The sequence below is a fragment of the Colius striatus genome, chromosome 14 (genome assembly GCF_028858725.1).
Source record: "Colius striatus isolate bColStr4 chromosome 14, bColStr4.1.hap1, whole genome shotgun sequence".
In the NCBI taxonomy this organism is placed as follows: Eukaryota; Metazoa; Chordata; class Aves; order Coliiformes; family Coliidae; genus Colius; species Colius striatus.
In genome coordinates this window covers 15,124,064-15,146,839 of record NC_084772.1, presented here as the reverse complement: position 1 = coordinate 15,146,839, position 22,776 = coordinate 15,124,064, and the positions used below count along the sequence as shown (strand labels likewise).

General features: G+C 34.8%; 1 protein-coding gene across 6 annotated transcripts in view; it reads right to left on the bottom strand.

The window, feature by feature from the left end:
- CDH8 (cadherin 8) overlaps positions 1–22,776 on the bottom strand; it is a 124,505-nt gene that overhangs the window by 37,719 nt on the left and 64,010 nt on the right. For 3 of the 6 annotated variants that reach the window (XM_062007199.1, XM_062007198.1, XM_062007201.1), the window contains exons 4-7: positions 22,211–22,378; positions 18,756–18,943; positions 15,877–16,130; positions 11,225–11,361 (exon numbers count right to left, since the gene is read on the bottom strand). In XM_062007199.1, coding sequence (XP_061863183.1) covers positions 11,225–11,361; positions 15,877–16,130; positions 18,756–18,943; positions 22,211–22,378 — 747 coding nt within the window. Of the gene's footprint in view, positions 1–7,950; positions 7,957–11,214; positions 11,362–15,876; positions 16,131–18,755; positions 18,944–22,210; positions 22,379–22,776 lie in introns of all 6 variants that reach the window. The other 3 variants (XM_062007202.1, XM_062007204.1, XM_062007200.1) reach the window with 2 other exon arrangements.

Genomic DNA, 22,776 nt, shown 5'->3' with positions numbered 1-22,776 from the left:
TCTACCTCTCACTGCCATGAAAAAGATGTCAGAAAATGTATGTTTGCACAGGCTTGGACAAATGCAGAACCAGCACACACACCTGCTGAGGCAGAGTGTGAAAAGTGCATTTTGACTGCATATCCCGGACAGAAGGACAAGGGGAGGGGAAACTGAAGACAGACTACATTTTCCAGTCCTTGACTTCAAAGCTGAATTTGTAATGAAGAAGTTTCCGAAGTTCAGCAACTCCACCTGTAAAGAGGTTAAAGATAGGCCAGATATACCTAGCTTTCATCAATATATAAGACGTATAGCTTGAGACTCAAGGACAGACTATACTTTCAGGTTGCTGATAATACCAAAATAAAGAAAGTAAAATTTCTGTGATAGATTCACAAGCCATGCCAGAAAACGGTAATTAAATAAAGCCATATTCTTCAAGCCTTGTTCAGAGAAAGTCTTCAATCACTTTCTGAGGTTTTGTTGTTTGGTTTGTTAGGGTTTTTTTTTTTTGCATTAGTGCATGTAAGACACAAAAATTGTTTAATACAGCCCACAACCAAGAAGAATTTTGAATCAAAAATTTGCAGAAGACCAAACTGATCACTTTTCATTTCACTGATATTCAACTAAAGCCTGCCCTGAGTTCTTTGCTTGTCACTGTAGTATCAAAGTAATATTAACAGACTATGTCGGTGTGCAATTTTCCCTTTCACTTCGAGGCCTAATTCAGCTTCTACTGAAGTTAGTCAGATATATTCTACTCTAGAAGTTTAATTTAGTCCCTCTCCATAACATTCTATTATCTATTTCCTACATTTAACATAATTTAAGATTTGAACTGTAAATATAATTTAAATTAAAATAGGGATTTCAGCTGGATACTCTGTTAACTTCAAAGCATCATCATCAATTTATAAAAGTTGATAATCAAACTATTTTTTAAAAAAGTTAGTAGATTCTTTTCATACAGATATAATACATATTGATGGAATCAGACCTTATTTTTCTTATCTGAGGGCAGGCTATAATTTCACATTCAAATGCAACCTCTTTGTTATTTTTCATGCCGTTAAGCTGTGCAGTTATTCAGCAGTCTAACAAATAATAACTCCATAATTACCTCTATACCTGTGAATTGAATGACCTATTTGCAAAACCAGGAAATGTTTGTAACTTTTTGCAGAAGTATCATATTTTGGTTGGTGCAGACGCATGATATTGTCTTGTCTGAATGTACGGATAGATCAAAAGGGCTTGGAAAGGCAAAACTAGATTGGAAAAGCAAAACAGGTCCTCAAATGTAGTTTACAGCTGTGAAGAGAGTCTCTTCTATCATAATCCTGTTTATAGGGGAAAATCAAAAGACACTGGTCTGTATAAATTTAGCCATGCACGGTAAGAGATGAAAAGTTATCCTCTGGTGCAATGTGATTGAGATCCAGGGGTCACAGTAAGCGAGCTGTCATTTTGTCCTTAAAGGTGTAGAGGATGCTGAAACTAATTCATAAGCACTTCAGAGCTGGAGGGTAATGGCAAGAATAGGCAACCCTCAACCCCTCATGCCACCCTCCCCCAAAACACAGCAACCCAGAAACTCAAGGGTTTCTGGTTATTGTAAATAACTTAGAATGGTAGTCTCCCTTTAATCACAATATTGAGTTTTTTAAAAATCTCCCTTACTGTCTTTGTTTCCTGTTAACTTCACTGACACCTAAAAGAAAACAATAGCAGACATGGTGGATAGCAGATGTCCCAGGTACCAGCACTCATTACATGTAACCTACATATTGTATAAGACAGTGATTAGACTACATGGGATACGCACGAGGAGAGACAAGGGGCAATATTAAAGTAGGGGGAACAAAGGGACAGGATGAAGCTTGAAAGAATTAGAAGGGGCATCCTAATCAGAGACTGTGACCCCTTTTCAATATTTGAGTAGCAATTATGGGTACTTGTCTCTTGTCAGAAGCTCTGGATGCAAACAGCGCATCCTTAGAGACCGTTCCTGTGCATATCTAATTTTGACCACAGTGAGCTTTATATTCATAGTGACACATAATCAAGATATATGTGACACATCAATATGAGTAAACAAATACATAATTCAAAACAAATTATTAGTATAGCTGCTTGAGCGGCTTGTATTGGAAGCTGCTATAGTCATGTCAGGTTTATGACAATGAAAACAATTGTTTTATTCACAGATCCTAAATAAATCCTTAAGGGAACAAAAATAAAAAAAGTACACTGCCAACATCCTTCCACCCACACATCTACCCAGAGACCAAAATGAAACAAATGCTGGTGGAAAACAACCTGTATTTCTGATACAGTACAGTGTTATCGAACCTTATTTGTCTCTAACGAGAAGGCAAGTCAGGGTGCAGTCTGCAGTTATGTCACTTTCAGTAAATGAACTGCCTTAGCTATTTCATGGTGAATTATCACAAGTGCAAAAATTAAAAATATGGTTCAAGTTTTAGCAAATATTAGTAGGGGACTATACAAGAAAAGCAAGCTAGAAATCTGTGAATTTTGGTTACGTTTTTTGCAAAATTCAAATCTTTTTAAAAAGGAAAAAAAAATATATCTCTAACTTCAAGAATGAGCAATACCAAAACAGCATTTGTAATCTCTGGAAGCATTTGCAATCTCTGCAAGCATTTGCAAGTAGGAAGCACTATTCTACAGAGCAATCATTTTAGCTAAAGTCAGGGTCTACTCAAAAGCTTTTGAAAAAAGTTTTTTCTGCTTCCTTATGGCTTCTACTAATAAGAAGGAAAAAAAAAGTTAGGAAACCAGGGAATCACAGAAAAGCATAGTGAATCACAGGCTCTGTTACCTTTATTATACACACTAGCAACAAAAATAGTGCGATGAAACACTACTGGATCTATACTTCTTGTGGATCAGAGCATCACAAACTTAATAAGGATTCCAGATTTTCTGAGGCAGAGTAGTGATCTAATCATTGTGAGGAAGTACCAAGTTTCAAATTTAAAATACAATAATGAGAAAAAAATTCCAGAAAGTAATATGGTGCCATTAGGAGACAGAAAAGGATTTGCCTTAAAATCAGTAAAGAGCCAGGAAGAAAATTGATTGAAGAAAAGTACCAGGGCATGATTTGCTGCTGTGTTGCTCAATCCCACCTTAATCAAGGGAGTTGCACCAACATAACCCAGTCAGGAATCTGGCCCACACTTTAGAGCAATTAGATTGTTAATATGCTAATACATCATGCATATTAAAATGTTATGAAATATTGACTTAGATATACAAGGTCTTATTGTCAATTATAATTAGCTTTGAAATTTTATAATGACTAGCAGCAACAATAAGAGCAATAAGCAGATTGAGGACAAGATGTCTAGAATATTTTGATTTTTTTTTGTTTTAAAGGATTCCATCATTGAAGTAAAATAATTAAGAGCTCAAATGAAATTCCTCCCTTACTGATAGATAAAACATCAAAATGTTTTAATATACTTTCTTATTAAACTAGAATTTATTAGGGAAATTTTTTAGAGTTCACATTTCTTTCTGGGACTGATTTTCTTAACCATGCAATTTAATTACCCTTATGTTGCCTTCACAGATCAAATGTTGCTGGATATACTGGATTCGAATCCGTTTCTAGGAGTTGAGCATCAAACCATTCTTACTTGCATAGCTTCAGTAATAAGCAAAGGAATTTCCCTGGCATATCACTATGTACCCCTAAAAATTCTCTCCTCTGTTTATCAGCCAGAAAATAGTTATTCTTTGCTATCCATCAACTTGACTAGAAGCTCAAAGCATGCTACTCTGAGTAGAGTCTTTATTCTAGAAAGAAATGTACTTAAAGAAGGTTGACTAAAATGATATTCAGTTACAAACCTCTACTCTGACCTATTCTCATGCTTCAGCCTTACAAAAAAAAAAAAAAGTGGAGATTTTAGATAGTCACATTCCTCTTAGAAGTAAATGAATTCAGCTTATCAAACTAGATGAATACTACACAGTATTTTTAAGATTAATCGTACTTTTTTCAGAAATTCTAATTCAAATGTTTAAAGTGCAGATGGCAGTTGTTAGTTGTTCACTTTAACAATGCACTCATTTTGCTAATATAACATGTGTATTACCAGTTTAACCATGCTTCCAGTTTTCTCAAAGTAATTAACAAACATATTTCACATGAATTAGTCAAGTACGTTTTCATTAATGGCCCTTGTATTCCTTACTTATCTGTTTTGTGCCCTAGAAAGCCTTATTTCCTTATAAAATACCACCTAGTATCCTAACTTTTTGTGGTTTAAGCTTTGAACAGTGTTCTCAATTCAGTATGTTTTTGTGAAACATTCACAAATCTAGCACTAAGATGCCTAGCCTGACTTCATAATGCCCTGAAACCAGAAATAAAAGAAGTTAGACTATTCATGCAAGTCTCTCTCCCTTTTCTTACCATAATTATGTTCATTACCTCCTCTGATACTTTTATTTGCATTGAATTAGTCAGTTACTTTATTCACAGCTGCCTTACATGCTTTCCTCCGAAATCAGAGGTTGCTAACTTCTACTCAGCATTCCATACCTGAATTTTAATGCTTCCTCCTGAACCACTGAGAGTATTTCATATAGAGATTGATTCGGAAGTACGCTCCATGCCCATTCCCTCACAATATGGCCACTCCCATGCTATTATCCATGTGGATCACCCCTCCTGCTACTCTTGAGCTGTGAAAAATCCTAATGGGAAAGTTTGTGGTATGTCTCAATGCACTTTCATGTCTGTGAACTGCTTTATGTGATATACCAGCTCTCCACTGACCAATGGCAAATGCTCTGCGACCCATGACAATCTATGGAGTTCTGTGTAGCCCTGTATTTATGTGCAATTGAATAAAAGCTACCTTACTAAATTCTATCTTTCTGTGCAAAAATGATGGATTATCTACTTTGAGTTCCACTAAACCAGAGAAAAAAGGGTCAAATGAAAAAGGTTAATATTCCTGAGCTTCTCCTGTTTAAACCTCCATAAAGGCTTATTTCCTTCTCTTTCTAAAACTTACTGAAATTTACTCAGCCCTAAATTATGGGTAATTATATGATGCACCAAAGTAACTCCCTAAAATGTTAGAATTATTGCTAATAATGCCTATAGTAATTTTTACAATAAAAGGCCAAATAAAATTAAATAAATGAAAGCATGAGCAAAGGTATTCATAGCATTAAAAGTACATTGTAGCTAAAGGCTTATTCTGAAGAGTAATTACGTCTCTCTTCCTTTTTAATTAGTGTCCTTGTATTTTTTAAAGGAATATACAATGAAGCTAAATTTTGTAGAGCATGTGCTGGGTGATGATTCAATAATTGTATTTATATTCTTAGTAAACCATAAAGAGTGTTTCTGGCTTTATGCCCTTTCCCATTAGGTGATAAAATTGCCTCATACTTCTTCATTTCTAAAGAATGCAGTTGGTATGGGTAATTACCTTTGTCAGATAGAGCCCACAGCTTTGTCCTTGAAATTCCTATGCTCTGTGTCTGGAAAATATTTATTGTGGTCAAATTGCCATTTACATTTCAAGATCTTGTCTATATTTCCATTTATTGCTTTGACTAATGATCACAAGAATTACTACTAGTTGTGGCAGTTTCTGGTACTTTGACAAGTACTTGGACGGGGGGCTTAGCTACACACTGGTATGCTTTTTGTTTGGAGAGAGAAACTGAATACCAAGAATCATTTGATAAGCAGTCAATCAAAATGAAAATAATAGCTCCATGACTGCAGTGCCTGGAAAATAAGAAAAACAGAAATTCCATTAAAACCCCTCATTCAGAGACTTAAAGCTTGACTAAAAGCGTGGCTCTAAGCTGAGAGAAATATCCTCTCCCAGGCAGTCCTGCTTTGGAATTCCTCAGTGGATTGATGCATGTCTATGCATGTGATACACAGAGTGTGAGAAGAGGGGGAGGTTTTAGAAGACCTTCATTGTAACCTGACATGACAGAAGAAACAGATGCACGCTTCATTTCTGTATTTCCCAGTATGCTTGGAAATCCTGGAGTCTGTAGGAATTATAAAAGAACCTGTCTATGCTTGAATATGGCCACAGTAGTACGTCAACAAATGGTAACCGAGATTCGACCTGAATGCATTCTGAGGAGTTCGTTGCTGCACGCGGTCATAAGCAGGCTAGGAGGAAAATAAAAATCTTGAGTAACCCACTCAGTGTCATGTCAGGTCAAAGAAAGATTGGGGACTTTAAAGGGATCATCATGTAGCTGTCTTTAAAGCTTGAACCATGGTTTCTGTTACTTGTTAGTGTGGTTTTCACAAATCTCAGAGGCTGCTAACTGTAATATGTGTGTAAGCTTTTTCTGTTCCTATCTACAGTACAAATGAACTTCTACTCTGAAACAGACATATTCTGCAGAAAAGGATTACCTCACTTTTCAAAAAAAGAGTTCCAGATAAGCACTGCTATTAGTGAATACATTATGATACACTTTTGTTTTCAAAGAATTCTCTAGAATCCTGTATTTCAAGCAGATCTCAGCTCCAGTTTAGGAGTGATGAATATTCAAATATCAGCATATTCATATTTAAATTGGAGGAATGATGTGCAGTTAAATTGTGTTACGACTACACTTCTTTCTTGACTATGATAAAGCAGCTTCTCTGAGTTAAGTCTTTCCATTGGTTTCAAATTACATTAGTTGTCCATTTATTACTGCTTTCGTTATACCAATTAACCAGCAATGACTGTAGCATAGGGCATTTCCTTAGTATTAATGAGACACACAGTCAGGATGCTTGGGAAATATCTACAATATGGCTGTTACAGCCATTTGAAAATGGAAACAGAAATCCACGGAACTGGAGGTAGGAAGAAGACAGGGTTTAATTATTAGGTGCCGTATCCATGTATGATCTGATAGCTTGAATGATCGGTGATTCTGAACTCCATTCAGAATCTGCACAAACTGGAGCAAAAATGTTCTAATAAATAAATCATGGCTGTTTGATTTTCTTTTAGTAGCCGAGTAGCATTCACAACACATAACGTGGTAAGTACTGCAAAACCTGCACAAAAAAGTGAGAGAATACCGAGGAGGTTAGCCCAGTCTGAACTCTGCTCTGCTTCACTGCCCAGCAAAATTGCTAACCAGTTAATGCAAGCGACACAAGCACAGCCATGTGAACAGTAGTTATAGCTATAATTGTAACTTACACAAACTAAAAGCCATGTTTGTGTGTTCAGATGAATGGGATCAGGTATGACTATTAGGATCCTGACTTTACCAAATGGCAGAAAATTCCATTTAAAAAAGTACCAAAGAACTAAAGATCTACTGAAAGAAACAGCTCTTAATCATTCATTCTTAATGCACTGCAATTCAGGCTCTCGGAGAATACTTGCATATGCTCCCAGATTCCTTTCCTGTTCAGGGCATAGCTCCAGAGAGCCTAAACATATGAGCAGCATAATCAGCCCCAATTTAGAAAGCAAGGCTCTAATAACCCTGTTCTCTCAAGAATCTAGCTAAAATAAACCATAAACCTCCCAGCACCGGCATACAATTTTAAACTCATCTGAGTTTTAACTACACAACAAAACAATGTGAAATGGCACCAATCCAGTGTTTGAAGTCCAGAGTCAGTGACAGAAAACAAAGTTCACTTTCAACATCCACAGACCAAAAGATACATTCTCAGGGAAAGATCATTTTGCCAGTGAGGCTGCTTCCTGTAGCCTGTAATCATCTACATATTCCTGACTCATTCAGCAGAGTAAACCTTAATGTATGTCAATGTAGAAACAAAATTTAAGAATCAATTCATAGGTGCAATAACTTTCAGTATCCCTCTTGCCATAAGTGTTAACACCTGTATTTCTTCTGTGAATCCTGTTTTTCAGAGTGATCCATTAAAGAGGTCAAAGTTCTTTTCTTAGAAGAATTTATCAACACAGAGGACTCACTACATTACCAGAGAGGAAAAAAGTTGAATAAAAAAGAAGTAAATACTAATTTGACAATGTAAGAAAGAAGTATAAGAAATCATACAATAAGAAGAAAAAATGTGCAAAAGGAATGGAATGGAACACTTAAGAGTAGACAGATTTAAGGATAGTAGTTGAGAGGATCAAAGCTACAGAAGGAATTTATCTACTCAGTTTTGACTAAATTAATTGAAAATGTGTAACTACATCTGACATACTGAAATTATCACCTAAATATCACCCATACTATGTTAATCACTTTTAGTCCAGTCTTTTTCACTGATCACTCCACCATCCAAAACGTCTCACTTTACATAGATCTCCTAATACGATGGCAATACTATTTTTCACAAGCAGTGTGAATTTGTTCTGAATTAAAACTATCCAGACACTCGCCTATGATTAGGAAAATGTCATTACTTCTACAAAAAAATCCCCAAAAATGGTCTCTTGCCTGTTACATGCTGGGAGAAAAGCATCACAGTTGCAATTGGCTCATGCTTTTATGTTTCTACTCCTAGTTTCGTTGGTCATGAAGGGGTTAAATTTACATTTAGAGGCACCCAGATTAAAAAGAAGTATCCTGTTTAAAATGATCCACACACATTCTAAATCTGATCACTTTCAAAGATCAGCCAGTCTGAATCTAAAAATCTTCATCCTCAGGCCAGGTGAAAACACAGGAGTGATGTTCAATTCAGCCAGATCAGTCTTGTCTGGGAAGATTCCTAGTTGAGACAGTGGCTGAGGGATGATATGAAAGAATAACTTTGTCATGGTGACAGGAGAAAACTGCCAAAAATTACCTGTGCTTAAAGCAGAAATTTAACTGCAGGTAATTTACCAGCACCAAGTTCAAAATAGCGACTTATGTTTTGGGAAAAGTTTTCTCTACAGAAGTGTTAATAAACCAGGATCTACCACACTGGGAATCAAGAAGAAAAAACCCAGCATCATGGTTTATGATTAGCAAGCAGGAATAATAACAATGAAATGGTCTGTTCACTGCCCCACAGGAACAGAGGTGAGCCTTGAACTGCACCTGGGAAGCAGGTAGCCTCGGAAGGGAAAATGCTCCTGTACAATTGACGTATTTATTGTTATGGGGAAATCATCAGTCAATCAATATTACTGTCAGTGAAAGTATCATAAGGACATGCTTTGTATTTTCATTTGCTGCTTTTATCTGTCTCCAACATATTTCTGTTATTTTTTAGCAGAGATTTTGCTTATTACTGTTAGAAAAGATAATAAATCTAAAAATGCCCATTTTACCCTGCTTGTCAGTTCTATGAACAAATTTAGTTTCTGCATGAGGGGTTTAAAAATAATTTCTCTTAAACAAGCAAAGACAGTAGTCTACGAAAATAAGCTCTTGTTTTATGTAAATGTCAAATAATTATATTACGAATGCAAAAACAAGCCGTCAGCGGGACAGCAAATGCTTAGAAGAAGATTGGCATTATTATTTTCATAGCTGGTCTGATAAGAGGCAATTTTACAAAAGTGATAGATGCTCAGGCTCCCATGAAGTCTAATGACAAGGCTGATTTCTTACAAAATTCTTGAGTATAATTATGTTTTTAAAATCTGCAGATGCAACAGGCAGACTTGATTCTGCCGTGGTTGAGTAAACTGCCTTTCTGTTAACTTTGCTCTGACACACACGTAGCAGGCAGCTCAAAAAATAAATTAGAGGAGTTTCTTGAAAAATCAGTCTTTTTATTTTACTTTTCTTTGAGTTTTTTTGAGGAAACAAAAGGTAAATTTACTTCACTTTATACCTTACCATTGTAATGTGTGAAAACTTTGGATCACAAACTAATAATTCTGCTTTCCATGCCTTTGGCAGGGCTCATGATCTGACATTCCTCATGTCTTGAGAAAATTGTTATGGAAATTTTATTTCTTTATCCATTAAAAATATCTAAATTATTAACTGGTTTGATATTAATCTGGGAAAAATATACCCTATAAAACCAGAGCTCACTTTCTTTCCTTATGCAGTTTGGTTCCCTGTGTTGGCTTGGCATTCTGGCAAGCAGAAAGAATTCTTGCTAATTTATCAAAGCAGTGTTTGCCTGGAAGATTTAACAGTAATTAACAAGGCACTATTGACACTACTGCACTACTAGCAATGAAATATACAAGTTATTTCAGTAGGTCATAGGAATGCAGCTTACAGGGGCTCTAAATTGAGAGCTTAGTTTATTCTCAGGCCTTTCTTCTTTATGTATGCCATTTCTGTTACCTGTCACAGATTCCTAACATGTTTGGTTTTGAAAACACGTACCTCATAAAAATATGGGACAGTTAAAATGGGTCAAACAAGTATATTTTATCCTCTCAGCCATTAAGTTCATAGCTGCAGTACTATGAAACTGAGCATTACAAGTTCTGTATTATAATATATCCTTTAGAAAAATATACTCTGGGGGAAAAGGAAGCATTACTGTCACCCTGTTTTCTACATGTAAAAATTAACAGTAGTGATCATCAGGCTCTGAAGACAAATATTCTTACAACAATGTGTCAAGTGTGTATGCGCATATGGGAATTATCCACATACCCTGATTACAGAATAGATACATCAGTAGAAAGATTTTCACAGCGTTTCAGTTAAGATGACAAGACCTATGTTCTGAATCTGTTCTTTTGCTGCAACATATTTATGTCAAATATGTAGTGTAATCCATAGTGTTAATATTAATAGATGCTATTGTCACATGTGCTCATGTCTAGGACCTGTATTCCCAGAGAGGGTGACACTCCTGTCTCCCAGTGGCTTAGGTGTACAAATCAGTCACAATAGTTCTGTGCAACTGAACAATCCACATTCTTGTCTACAGTTGTGTATGAGTAAATTTATTCATATGTATTAAATAGGACTACTTTCATGCAACATTACCCACGTGTTTAATCATTTATGATACTGAAACATAACATCATTCAGTGTTAAGAACTTCTGGGTTGTGTCTACAATTACTTAAAATAGTTTTTAACAGTTACCCTATACATCCCGTATATATTTACTCATGTATCACTTCAAAATCTACACTACTGTATTCACTGAAAAAACCTGCAGTTTTGAACTTTCAGCAGAAAGTAAGTTTTCTTTCAGAAATGCTGTATTTTTCTGTTATACATTTTCGTTTTACTGAATTATACACAGTTTCCAATGCACATGCATAAATTATTTCATTATAAACCCCACAGAACTAAAAGCATACACAAATACTTACTAGTTTCAGTAGCTACAATAGTTATGTTGTGCCACAGATTTGTTTCTCTGTCCAGCGGTGTTGCCAAAGTTATTTTGCCATCTTCTGCGTTGATGTTGAACTGTCTCTCAAGGTCAGTATGCCGATCAATGGAAAACCTACAAAACAGACATCCCTGTAATCTACTTAATGAAGTTGGTGTAATCCATACAATCACAAGACAATTTAGGGAGCCCTCTGAGACCTGCAGTTTCATAGCCAAATGGATTGAGAAACTCAATAGCATAATAATTTATAAGACAAAATGACAAACTGAGGCTAAAAAAATCTAATAATTATTGCCCAAGGAGTAATTAGCTGTATACCCATTGTGAAGGTCATAAAATGCCCTCAGGTTCACTGGGTAACATCTTTGAAAAACGGTGCTGATCAAGAGTTAATTACACAATCCATCACATTTATTAGACAGTTTCTATGGTATTTCACAGCAACTGATGATAATTTCCACAGTAATGTATTAAGCACACAAAAAATGGTGGGCTTCATGGTTATTTTAAACAGGACTGAATAACATTATTTTTCCAATAAATTTCAGATTAATGAACCTTGAACTATTCACCAAGCATATCATTTGGTTATGGTTCGAGCAGCTCCACAGGCAGAACACGGTTAGTGAGTCACCACTTTCTATAAAACACTTCAGACACTGAAGGACTGATTGTTTTATGGATTAACATCATAGATTTGTAACAAAACAAGTTTCATCTGACAGGTAGTCAGAATTTGCAAATGTGAACATCCAGGTAAATTATGCAGCCTAAACAGAGCCAGGTTGACAATGAGAAAGAGATGCAGTAGATTGCTCCAACGGTGCACTAAGCAGGATGATGATTTAAAGCTCAGGATCTCCAGGAAAGCTTTCATGTTTGTCCATTTTCACAGAGTTATTTTATTAATGTATCATTCACAAAAAGAAACTAAAGGACTAAATTAAGGCTTCCAATTTTTTGGACAGGAAAGGTATGAAATGAGAGAGTTTAGTGATAAACTATCAATATGGTTCAACAAAAATCTACTTCAAGGGGTTTTACTGAATCCTAATTGTAGATTTATACAAAAGCCTTTTAAGCCCTTGTGTCTGTGTATTACAGAACCTAACAGCATGCATTGACAATTTTTACATCTGTTCTGCACTATATCTAAGCATAATAGCATGAGTTAGGATACAGCATCAGACTGGATTACATTATATAGTGGTCAGAAAAGTGACTCAGACTGTCAGTTTCTCATTACGTCTCTACTTTTTGTAACTATACTGTTAAATTCACTGATAAAAGACCAAGAGCATAATTTGCTACAGTGACAATGGCACACTTATCTGAAAATCAGTTATTCCATTCTTTTTATGCTTTCTCATAAGCAATTTCCCATAAAAGTTCTGATTTGGAGGTTCCTTTGTATGCTACAATAAACACATTCTGATTAACTCAAACTCATTCCAGCATAACACAAATGATTTTGATAGACATACCATTAGGATCTGATTTCAAAGCTTAGGATTGTGGTGTTACTTTTTTTTTAATTACTATGTCAGTGTCAGATATTTTCATATTTAGAATGAAAGATGCATTGCAATTAGATTGCTTGTGCAATGGAGTCATTAAGATACCAATCACTTTCAAAAAAATTAGTTCTAAATTATGAAAACTTATCAAAATCCTAAATTTTAAATGCTTAAAGACTGCATTACTAAAGATAAGGTTTGCATGATCACACTGGTAATGTACATGAGAACTAATGGACTTATGAAGTGAAAATCCCCATTTAACTAGGAAATGGGTTTTCTTAGACATTTCAGTTTTCTGCTTTTAGACTGAGAAGAGGTTTTACTCACTTAAAAATGAGTAGTTCGGTTAAGAAGAACATCAGAAAAAACCATGAAGTAAAATTCCAAATACATGTACCTACAGCTATCCACATGCATCATATTTGGACATTTAAGCAAATATATTTTCTAGTGAGCTTGGGTAGTGAAGTCATTTCTCAATGGTTCAACAGGAATTGTACTATCCTCAGCATTTCTGACAATCAGGTCACTTGTGTGGAAGAACAAAATTACAGATGTCTAACTTCAGGCAATCATTTTTGAAAATGTATCTTAACCTCATTTTGATGCTTCCCTAGTTACAATAAAACTATTAGAAATAAAATTTTCGTACTAGTGAAGTTAGCAAAAAAATATCTTAGAGGCTTTTGCAGGTTTAAGTAGTCACTCAAGAAAATACAAGCAATACAGTAATTAGTTTAACTTCTTTTAAGATGTCATCACTTAAAACTATGTTTTAATTCCTGTTTATGTAATGGTGCATTAAGAATTCTTCTGATATCGAACGTCTATGAATTTCTTACACTCCACAAATGAAATAAAACTTGAAATGCTTATATGCTATTTAATATTTAGTTGACCCGGACTTGACATAAATTCCATTGAGATAAGACAAAGGGTTTTTCTTAAGATTAATCCTTTTTAAAATTTCCATTCACAGTCTTCCTACAGTAGATTTTTTGAAGTTATAAAACTGTGAATGTAACATCTGTGAGTTCATTATATTGCATTTCATTTCATCTCAACAATATTTATCCACGATGCAGAACCAGCATTCAAAACAAACCCAAACTTTTTAACATAAATTACATGGCTTTGCAAGACTACAAAAAGGTAAAAACCCTCTCCCAACTTTAATTTGATAAATATTTGGTATAAAAACAATAATAATAATAAAATCTACAATGTCATAAAACTGGGAAAACTAATAGTATGTTTGTAGTTTCCTTTTCATAATAATGGGATTATAACTCTTTTTAATGGGGATGCATTGTCAGATCCACAAGCTATACATAAAACTTACGTTTCTCTAAAGATAAGAAAAGAATATCTTGAGAAACAGTATCTTTCGCAATTGCCATAAACCCAGTACAGGTTCTCGTAGTTTTGGTTAGTTTATGAGTCTGCTATGGCAGTTGTAGGAAGAATCCTGTAGTGGTTTAACAGAAGACTTAAAACGATTCTCAGTCCCACTCCTGTACTATTGCTATCATTGTTAGGACTTAATTTGACCTTTTTTTTATTTGCATCCATGTAAATAAGAGCAGAAATCAGTTTTTTGCTGCACCTGCTGAGATCTGAATCACAGTACTGATACTTCATCGGTGGTAAATAAGCATTGTTTATTAATGCCAGGCAGATTGGACATGTTACTTAGTAGACAGAAAAACACGTGTACCATTAGGGAGGCAGAAAATATTGTATCTTGCTGTGAATTAAGAAAATGATCAACTGTTGCCAAAGATGAAATCTCTGTTGATATGAATGGAGAAAACTGGCCACAGTGAAGCTTATCACTCCACAGAGAAAGACACTGAAGGGCAGTGATTTATAGGGGAGCAGAGACAATATAGGAAGAAAGATTATTATTTTTCCTTTTTTGTATGCACTGGATCATGCTTTATCCAAGATGATTTACTGCACATAAATAGATCATGGTTAGAAAATATGAACAGAAACATGAAATAAGTAGTACTGGAATCAATAGATTTGTATGCTAATAAATACTGAGCTTTTAAGACTAATTATACTATAAGCCAGAATGTATCACCACTGCTAAACAAACTACAGTAAAGCTTTACAAGTAGCAGAGCTGAATTCACGGGTCCCTTTCCCAGGAGACCATGTGGTCTAGATGTGGTAAGTTGTAAGTGACACATGCTACTGAAAATGACTTAGGCTAGAATGAAACAAACTACTGACCATGTTTACAATTATCAGCCAAATTTGTAAATCCTTTTCATCATCAGGCTTAAAAGTGAGCCAGGCCCTTAAGCAACATGCACAGCAGAACAGCAAATAAGGATAAAAGAGAAATTTTGATGTTTATTTTAAAAATACTGGGTTATGAAAGGTATGACATAGTTAGGCTAATCTAACAACTGATATGCAGAGACAGGTCATATTCATTGGAAAAATGGATAATGAAAGCACAATTCAGCTGAATATCACATTATCACTCAAATACGCCTTTACTTATCCACAATTAGGGCTCAACAACACCAATGAGAAAAATCCCATACATAGGCATCCTTTAGTCCCATCCATCTAAAGATGTCTAAATTTCAACAGCTGATACAAATCTAATGAAAATGCAATAACGGATTTTAAGTTTGATGAAAAGAGGTAAAATACTGTGAATCGAAAATGCAAAGGTCATTCAGACATAGTAATCTCTGACTTTCTACCTTTAAACTGGAATGGGTGTACACAAAGCAATAAGAAACATGTTTTGACAAACTTACAACCACATGGAACAAACTCAATACACACTAGTTGATTATTTAAAATAACTGAAGAGATACACACTGATTATTCAACCCCATCTGACCTCATACCTCCATTTCTTATTGCATTCCTACTGTTTCATATGACTACTCACATTGTAAGCACCATTTTTGTGACTTTGGAAATTATTTAAATTGATTAATCCAACATCATAAAACAAACCTTATACAAGTATTTTTATAGAAATAAAAATGTGTTAGAACAGTCATACAACGTATGAGAAAGTGTACTTGGTATTCTGCTAGTAGTTTTGCCAAAGAGAACTTTAAAGCAGCACTACCTTATAGGACTGGAAGACACATCAGGGTCATAGGCTGTCACCTGCCCAATCACAGAGTTAATAGCAGCATTTTCATGCACTTCTAGTAGGTACGCAGGTGATGAAAAGACTGGTGGCTCATCAGCATCCTCTACTACAATTTTCACTGTTGCTGTATCCTTGAATGGTCCTCCACTCATGAAGCGAGGATCAATATGAACATTGGCTGCTTCTACCTTCAGAGTATAGGATTTTTTGGTCTCAAAGTCCAGTGGCTGTTAAGAATGACAAAGATAAATGTGTTTTACTAATGGCCACAGAGAAAGAACAAGTGAATATAATGCTGATGGATGAAAGTTATGTGCATTTAAGCACATTCAGTGAGTTTTAATGCAATCACTTCCCACTCCCGGAAATCCAACCTGCAAATTTGCTAGGCATATATTGATATCTGTTTAATAACCAGCCTCAGAGAAAACAAGACTCTGTTTTCTTGCTTTTCACATGAAATTTGCCAAAATACTCTCTCTCTCATGAATTCTACCATTGTAATTACATATCGGTAAATGCTACAAATTTGTTGGTGATGACAAGACTTGAATACTAATCACGCACATAATCAGTACTTTGTTAGTTGAACATATGAAAAAAATTATCCTAGTTCCACAAAGAATAAATATTTTATTACTTATAGAATAATGTGAGAACTGCAAAGAACTTGCAACTATTACTTTTTTTTTGATGAGCTGTATTATGAGGAAAAATGTAAAGCTAATCATATAAGAAAGTACTTTAAAATTATGGCACTTCAGGTAACTCTGCATTTGTGGTTATAGGGGTAAATGAGGTAGGCACCTCTGAGGAACTTCTTAAAATTGTAGTAAACCTTATTTCTGCTTTTTGTTTGCTTTTTTTTTTTCCCAGAGAGAGCAGAACAGAACAGAACAGATTAGTTTGTCAATATATCTGCCATGTCACCATTGTTCTTATTATTTCACAGTTTCATATTAAAACGTGAAAGATGAAAACATAGTGGATTTAAGGGAAAGAAATAACAAATAAACCCCAAATCTGTGACACTTCTGAATATTAGAATTTTTCATTATACAAGATTCAAGTTTGTGTCTTGAAGCACATCAGTATATTCACTATATAATTCTCTTGTGTCTCACCATGATTCAGATTTCAAAGATGCAAATTGCCAAGCATTGGAAAGATATTAAGATTTGCATTACAATGTCCCAGGGATAAAAAGAAAAGGACATAGAAACTCTGAATCTGCAATGCAAATACCAGCAAAAGCACAAACAGGAACCTTCATGAAGTCTGTCAAAGCCTTCCATATGTGTACTTCAACTTGTGTTGGTTTCTTCAGCTATGAAACAAGTTCTAGTGAGATTTGTTCTATCCCACAAATTCTAGTAAACATGAGAAAACCTTACTACTTTAGCAGCTCTTAAATTAGTAAGCTTTTGTGATTATGAATTCTCAGCATATTAAAAAATTGCCCATCATTGCTACTGTAACATTTTTTCAATGACTTTTCATATGCTTTACAGGAACAACAGCACCCCAATAGTCATGCTTAATTAGAATATCATATTGAAAATTTACACTGTGTTGTCTAAACCCTGTGAATTTATGCTAATCTGTTGGTGAACATTACCCTCCATACATTATTTATTGTAGTAGAACCGAAATTATTATTGCTGTCAAAATGAATATATGAAATAATATTATGTTAAGACTCAGTTATGAAATAAAGCCAAGGGAACTGGGGCAAAAGGCTAATTGCCTTAGTTTACAAAGGAGGCCACAGCATACAATAAATAACAGTAAAGAAGATCAGACATGTATATCATAATTTTCTCATTCAGAAAATAGACCTAAATTTATAAAAAATACAGATCATTGTACTATACATATACAGTGCTGCCTTACTCAGAAAATATAAGGTTCTCTCCCTGACCTCTTTAATTACAGGTCCAAGTAGAATATTAATTACCTGTTCTCATTAGATCCTTCTTTTTTTTACTGGAATGTCATGTTTAGGATTTGAGGGGGTTTTTTTTGTTGTTGTGTTCATTGAGAGTGGTCTGTGCTACATATTTAACACCCTCTATGTCTGTATATATGTTAAATTAATATCCTTTTTTTGAACACAGAATGAGAATCTTTTCTTCCCCAGAAAATAATGAAAAAAATTTAAACCTGCAATTAATGTTTCATTGATTTTACTAGTCTAGATATGCTGTCTCTCCCCATAATTCTGTATATAATTAAGCGTTCCTGTTTTTTACATGCAAACACCTCAAGATGCACAAAAGCATGACTTCCTGACTGTACAAGCAGAGAATGGAAGAGTTGTAGCCTTCTTTACAGCCCAAATTTGGCAGTTCTCATATAAAACATTACTGATCTCCTTGATAAGTTTCATTGACATCACTATTCATTGAGCACAGAGTTCAAAAAAAGAAAAGGTGGAAGACTAAACCTCTCATGCATCAGATAAGTTAAATAATATATTATGAATTTTTTGATTGCTTCTTTGAGCAGTATTTAGCCAGCTGTACAGCAAACCAGATAACAGAGAAAAAGTATTTGATGAATATTCAGCCAAGATTTTATGGAGGTTTACAGCACCAACGAAGCAGATTATAATGTACTCTTCTCCTTTGGAACCAAGGAAGCAAAACCTGGTTGATTTGTCCATGTGGAAGCCCAGACATGATTAGTGTAATCCCAGCACCAAAAATACATCAATGGATGTCTTCCCAGCTGTCAACAAATGGCAGTTTTGAGGTACATGGCTAGTAAATTTTCTCACAGACTGAAGTCTGGCTGGGTAACTGTATGTGCAACCAACATTTTTATTTTTTTATAACAGAGACATCATTTACCTTTCTCACTCTAATAATGCCATCCTGAGTTTGGTCATCTGTAGTAATTTCAAATACATCCATTCCATCTCCTTCAATAATGTCATAGGATGATTTAGCATTTTCTCCAATATCCAGGTCATTTGCTTTCACCCTTCCTATTGCTTCACCAAGAGCAACATCTTCCATTACTGAGAAGTGATACAGACCTTACAAATAAGAGAGAAAGACTAAATATTACACTTGATTCCAGTATCTCCACCGTGTCCTTTCATTCATTTATATCTCTCCAATGCAAACTCTCTAGGCAAGCACTTTAAGAGAAAACCCAAAATACCTATTTTACTATTGAATCTCCCGGTTCTTAAGTGTACTCTGAAGAATAAAAGACATATGCATGCTTTACATCAAACTTTCTTTATGGAGTGCCTATATTTTACCTCTTGGTAATTTACAATTATTGAAGTTACAGTTAATATATGATTAGCAATTAAAACAGTCAAAAGGAATTCAAGGTTATCAGATGAGACCATTAAAATAGTTTTGATAAAAGGTCTGGACTTGCTCTTCTCTGTCCTCAGGCATGTTCTAACACATCATGAAGTTTTTATTGTTATGTGCAGCTAGTGGTTTTCTAAACCAAGATGTTCTGCATTTGTTGCTTTATCTGTTTGCAAGTTGATTGCAGCATTGACAGTTTAAAGTAGGAAGGAAACTGTGAGGAATTCAAATATATATATATATATATATATATATATATATATATATAAGCTATACATATAGTCTCTCCCAAAGTGAAGTATATTTTTTTGTTTAACGTTTCTAGAATAAATTATTAGAGATAATTTGAGGATGATCAAGTTTCCTCAAGAATGTAATGCCTCACAAACAATGAGCAGTCAAAACAATCAAGTGCCTCAGGAGACTAAATTATGTGTTCATAATTTATACTGCTGTCCACACTTTGTGGTTTGAATCTCCAGACATAGTTGATTGCATTTTTAAGTGGTATTTTTCTCTCAAATTTATTAAGATAGTTTAGAAAAAAATGTAAAAAAATATTATGATGCAGCTGACTCTTTTATACAAATTGCTCTCAAGAATTATGTATTGTCCTGTCAAGATGTCGTAGTGCAAAGCTGACCAAAAATCCACACTATGCATCTTTGAAAATCCTTGTTTTTTACAGCAGTGCACAGTTCTCAGTACAATCCTATGGTAAACTGCCAGGTTAAAAACTTGTGTGACTTATAAAATGCCTCTAAAATTATTTCAAAGAGATCATAGAAGCAGTGAAAGTTCATCTTTTTCATTTCTAAAACCCAGGAGGCTAACACTCTTTGAAATCAAACCATAAATATACATTTCTGTCCTGCCTGGAAACAATAAACCGATAAAACACACTGCTTTCTGAGTTCATTACAATTTATTGTGAAAGCAGCATGTATTACACTGTATGAATTTCTATTTCATTCTGGTTAGGCTCTATTGTAAGTTTGATCCTTTCTTCTTTTCCTTTCCAGGCAAATGCAAAGCATACTTCAATGGTGTAAAAAAATGTTAAAGACTTGATCAGCTCTTGTGTAAGGCGAGAGTCATGACTAATCTGTAATACTATGCAGCAAGCTATGAATGCTTAAGTTTTAAAAGGCAGAATTTGGAGTAACATCCAGTTACAATATTTACTATGGCTGATCCTCATTAAACTCAATCTACGATTAATTCAAAGTTACAGTAGATCCTTTTTTTTCCTAATGAACTTCATATTGGTCAGTCTATAATGGTGGCTATTCCTAGACAGTAGCTCAAATTCTGCTTTGGAGTGCACTAGGCTAGAACAGTTTCAAAGACAGCAACTCACTCTGTCAAAGAAAAACTAATCTATATTTTCCATAGAGAAAATATATTTCAGGGATCTGTGATGCAGTCTTCCTCATGCTACTCAGTCAGCATATCACTGTATCGAAACTACAGGAGAACAGATAAAAGCAAACTGCACGGGGACAGTACAATTTCACCTCCGTATGCATTCACTTCTATGCTTCCTACTGAGACCTCTAGCAAATGTACCAATTAGTACCAGTTGTATTGCTGGTGCTCTGATCAGCTTTTTTCATGCTGGCAGTCAAAGGCTTTTTGAGACAGAAAGTGCTGATACAAATATAAAAGCCAGGTAAGCTGGTAAAAGTATCTCTGCAGTCACTGAGTTAGAACTACGGTACATCGCAGGTATAAAAGAAATGTCCCTCTGTATTCTGGTGATATGGTTCAGCCAGGAGCTTCATCTATAGAAGTTTACATTATTAGGGAAATTGTCATCATATGTTGGAAAACACTACTACACAAGTGCAAGCAATGCAATATGACAGGAAGTAAAGAAATTATGCATATCTTATGTTATGACAGAAAAGCTTTTATTGTGCACAAAGTGCTTACCTGTTAAACACCACTAAGATGAAGTAACAAAATCTATGTCTTGAAAATAAGCTTTTACTTCTGCTCATTTATTGTATTTTTTACTCTATCTGTATGTGCATTTTCTAGACTATAGGAGAGTATTTATCACTTGCAGAGTACTAGGGCAAACCCATTTCACTCTTTGTGGTTTTAGAACAAGACAAAATTGGACTTCAAGTCATACACATGTGGAAAAGAATTAATTTTACTTTGGGTTCCTAAGCACTTTGTTAGAAAAACATGCTTCTAATAAACCAAAAATGATACGAAGTCTAGATGTGAACATTCTCCAGTCTCAAAACAGGCTCTTAATACCTTACAACCTTAGTTTTTCAGAACAGGCTGGATTATCTTTTATCCAGTTTCTAATAGTGCATTAGATTGCACCTGCTCCAAATAAAATCGATCCAGTTATGCTCTTCCCTCTTCTTGTGTTCATCTTTGAAATAGACTACAAAGCTTGTAGAGAATCTCAGCAGGATGCCAAATCATTTTAACCCAGCCCAGCAAGACATCCATTGGAACCACAGTAGTAAATATGGATTTTGAATTAAAGATCAACAATTATCTAGACTCAGATTTATTTTCTTTACTATTACTTAATTAGTCAAACCTTTATTTCTTTTATTAGTTATATATGTCTTTTACTGGTGGTGTAGCTTGTCTGCATGACTTGGAAGCACATGTAACAGCAACTAAAACTAGCACTTAGAAACCACCACACTGAAAGCAAATGAATATTATGAATGAAAGTCCCCAAGACCTTTTACATAGATGTAAGAGGGTAACAAGGAAGATAGTGAGCTGTATACACTGTTGTGACCATAATTCCCTCTTTTCTAAGCTCTTAATCAGGCAGAAAACTATTAATCTTTCTCTAGAAACAGCTACATAATTTTAAATTACATTACAACACCAGTAACATTATGATTAAAAAAAAAAAGAGCTTGATATAAAAAAAGAAAGCACTAGATTACTCTTTTTTATACAGGAGAACATATAAACATAATGGCACTTACTCTGTGCAAACTTAGGAGGATTGTCATTAACATCGGTGAGTGTAATTGTCACTGTTGTAGTTCCAGAGAGTCCACCCATATGTCCTCCCATGTCCTTTGCTTGGATGACCACAAAGTATTCTTCTTTGGCTTCTCTGTCCATGTTGGGAAGAGCTGTTTTAATTATAGCTACAATAACGGGGGGTGGGGGGGAAAAAGTCAGGTACAGACCCAAATTCAGTTTTGCAGCTATTTTAATGGAAATATATATATATATATAGGCATAAAAATGGAACTGCCAAAGGTTCAGTTAATTTTTCTTTTAGTATCAAAAGAATTTGAGATTTTTGGAAAAATATATTAGAGGTCACCTACCTTGATTTTATTAAAAGTGCAATGAAATTGTAGACCAAAACCCAATAATAATCATACCTACAATACACAGTAATTCTTACCCTTTTTTTCCCCCAATAAACTTATCGGTTTCCGTCCTGTGGATCTCCCACAGAAATCGTTTCCTCTAGAATCCATTTATCTTTAATATTGTAATACTAAGAATCTGATCAAACTTTGTTTTTCTTGGCTGA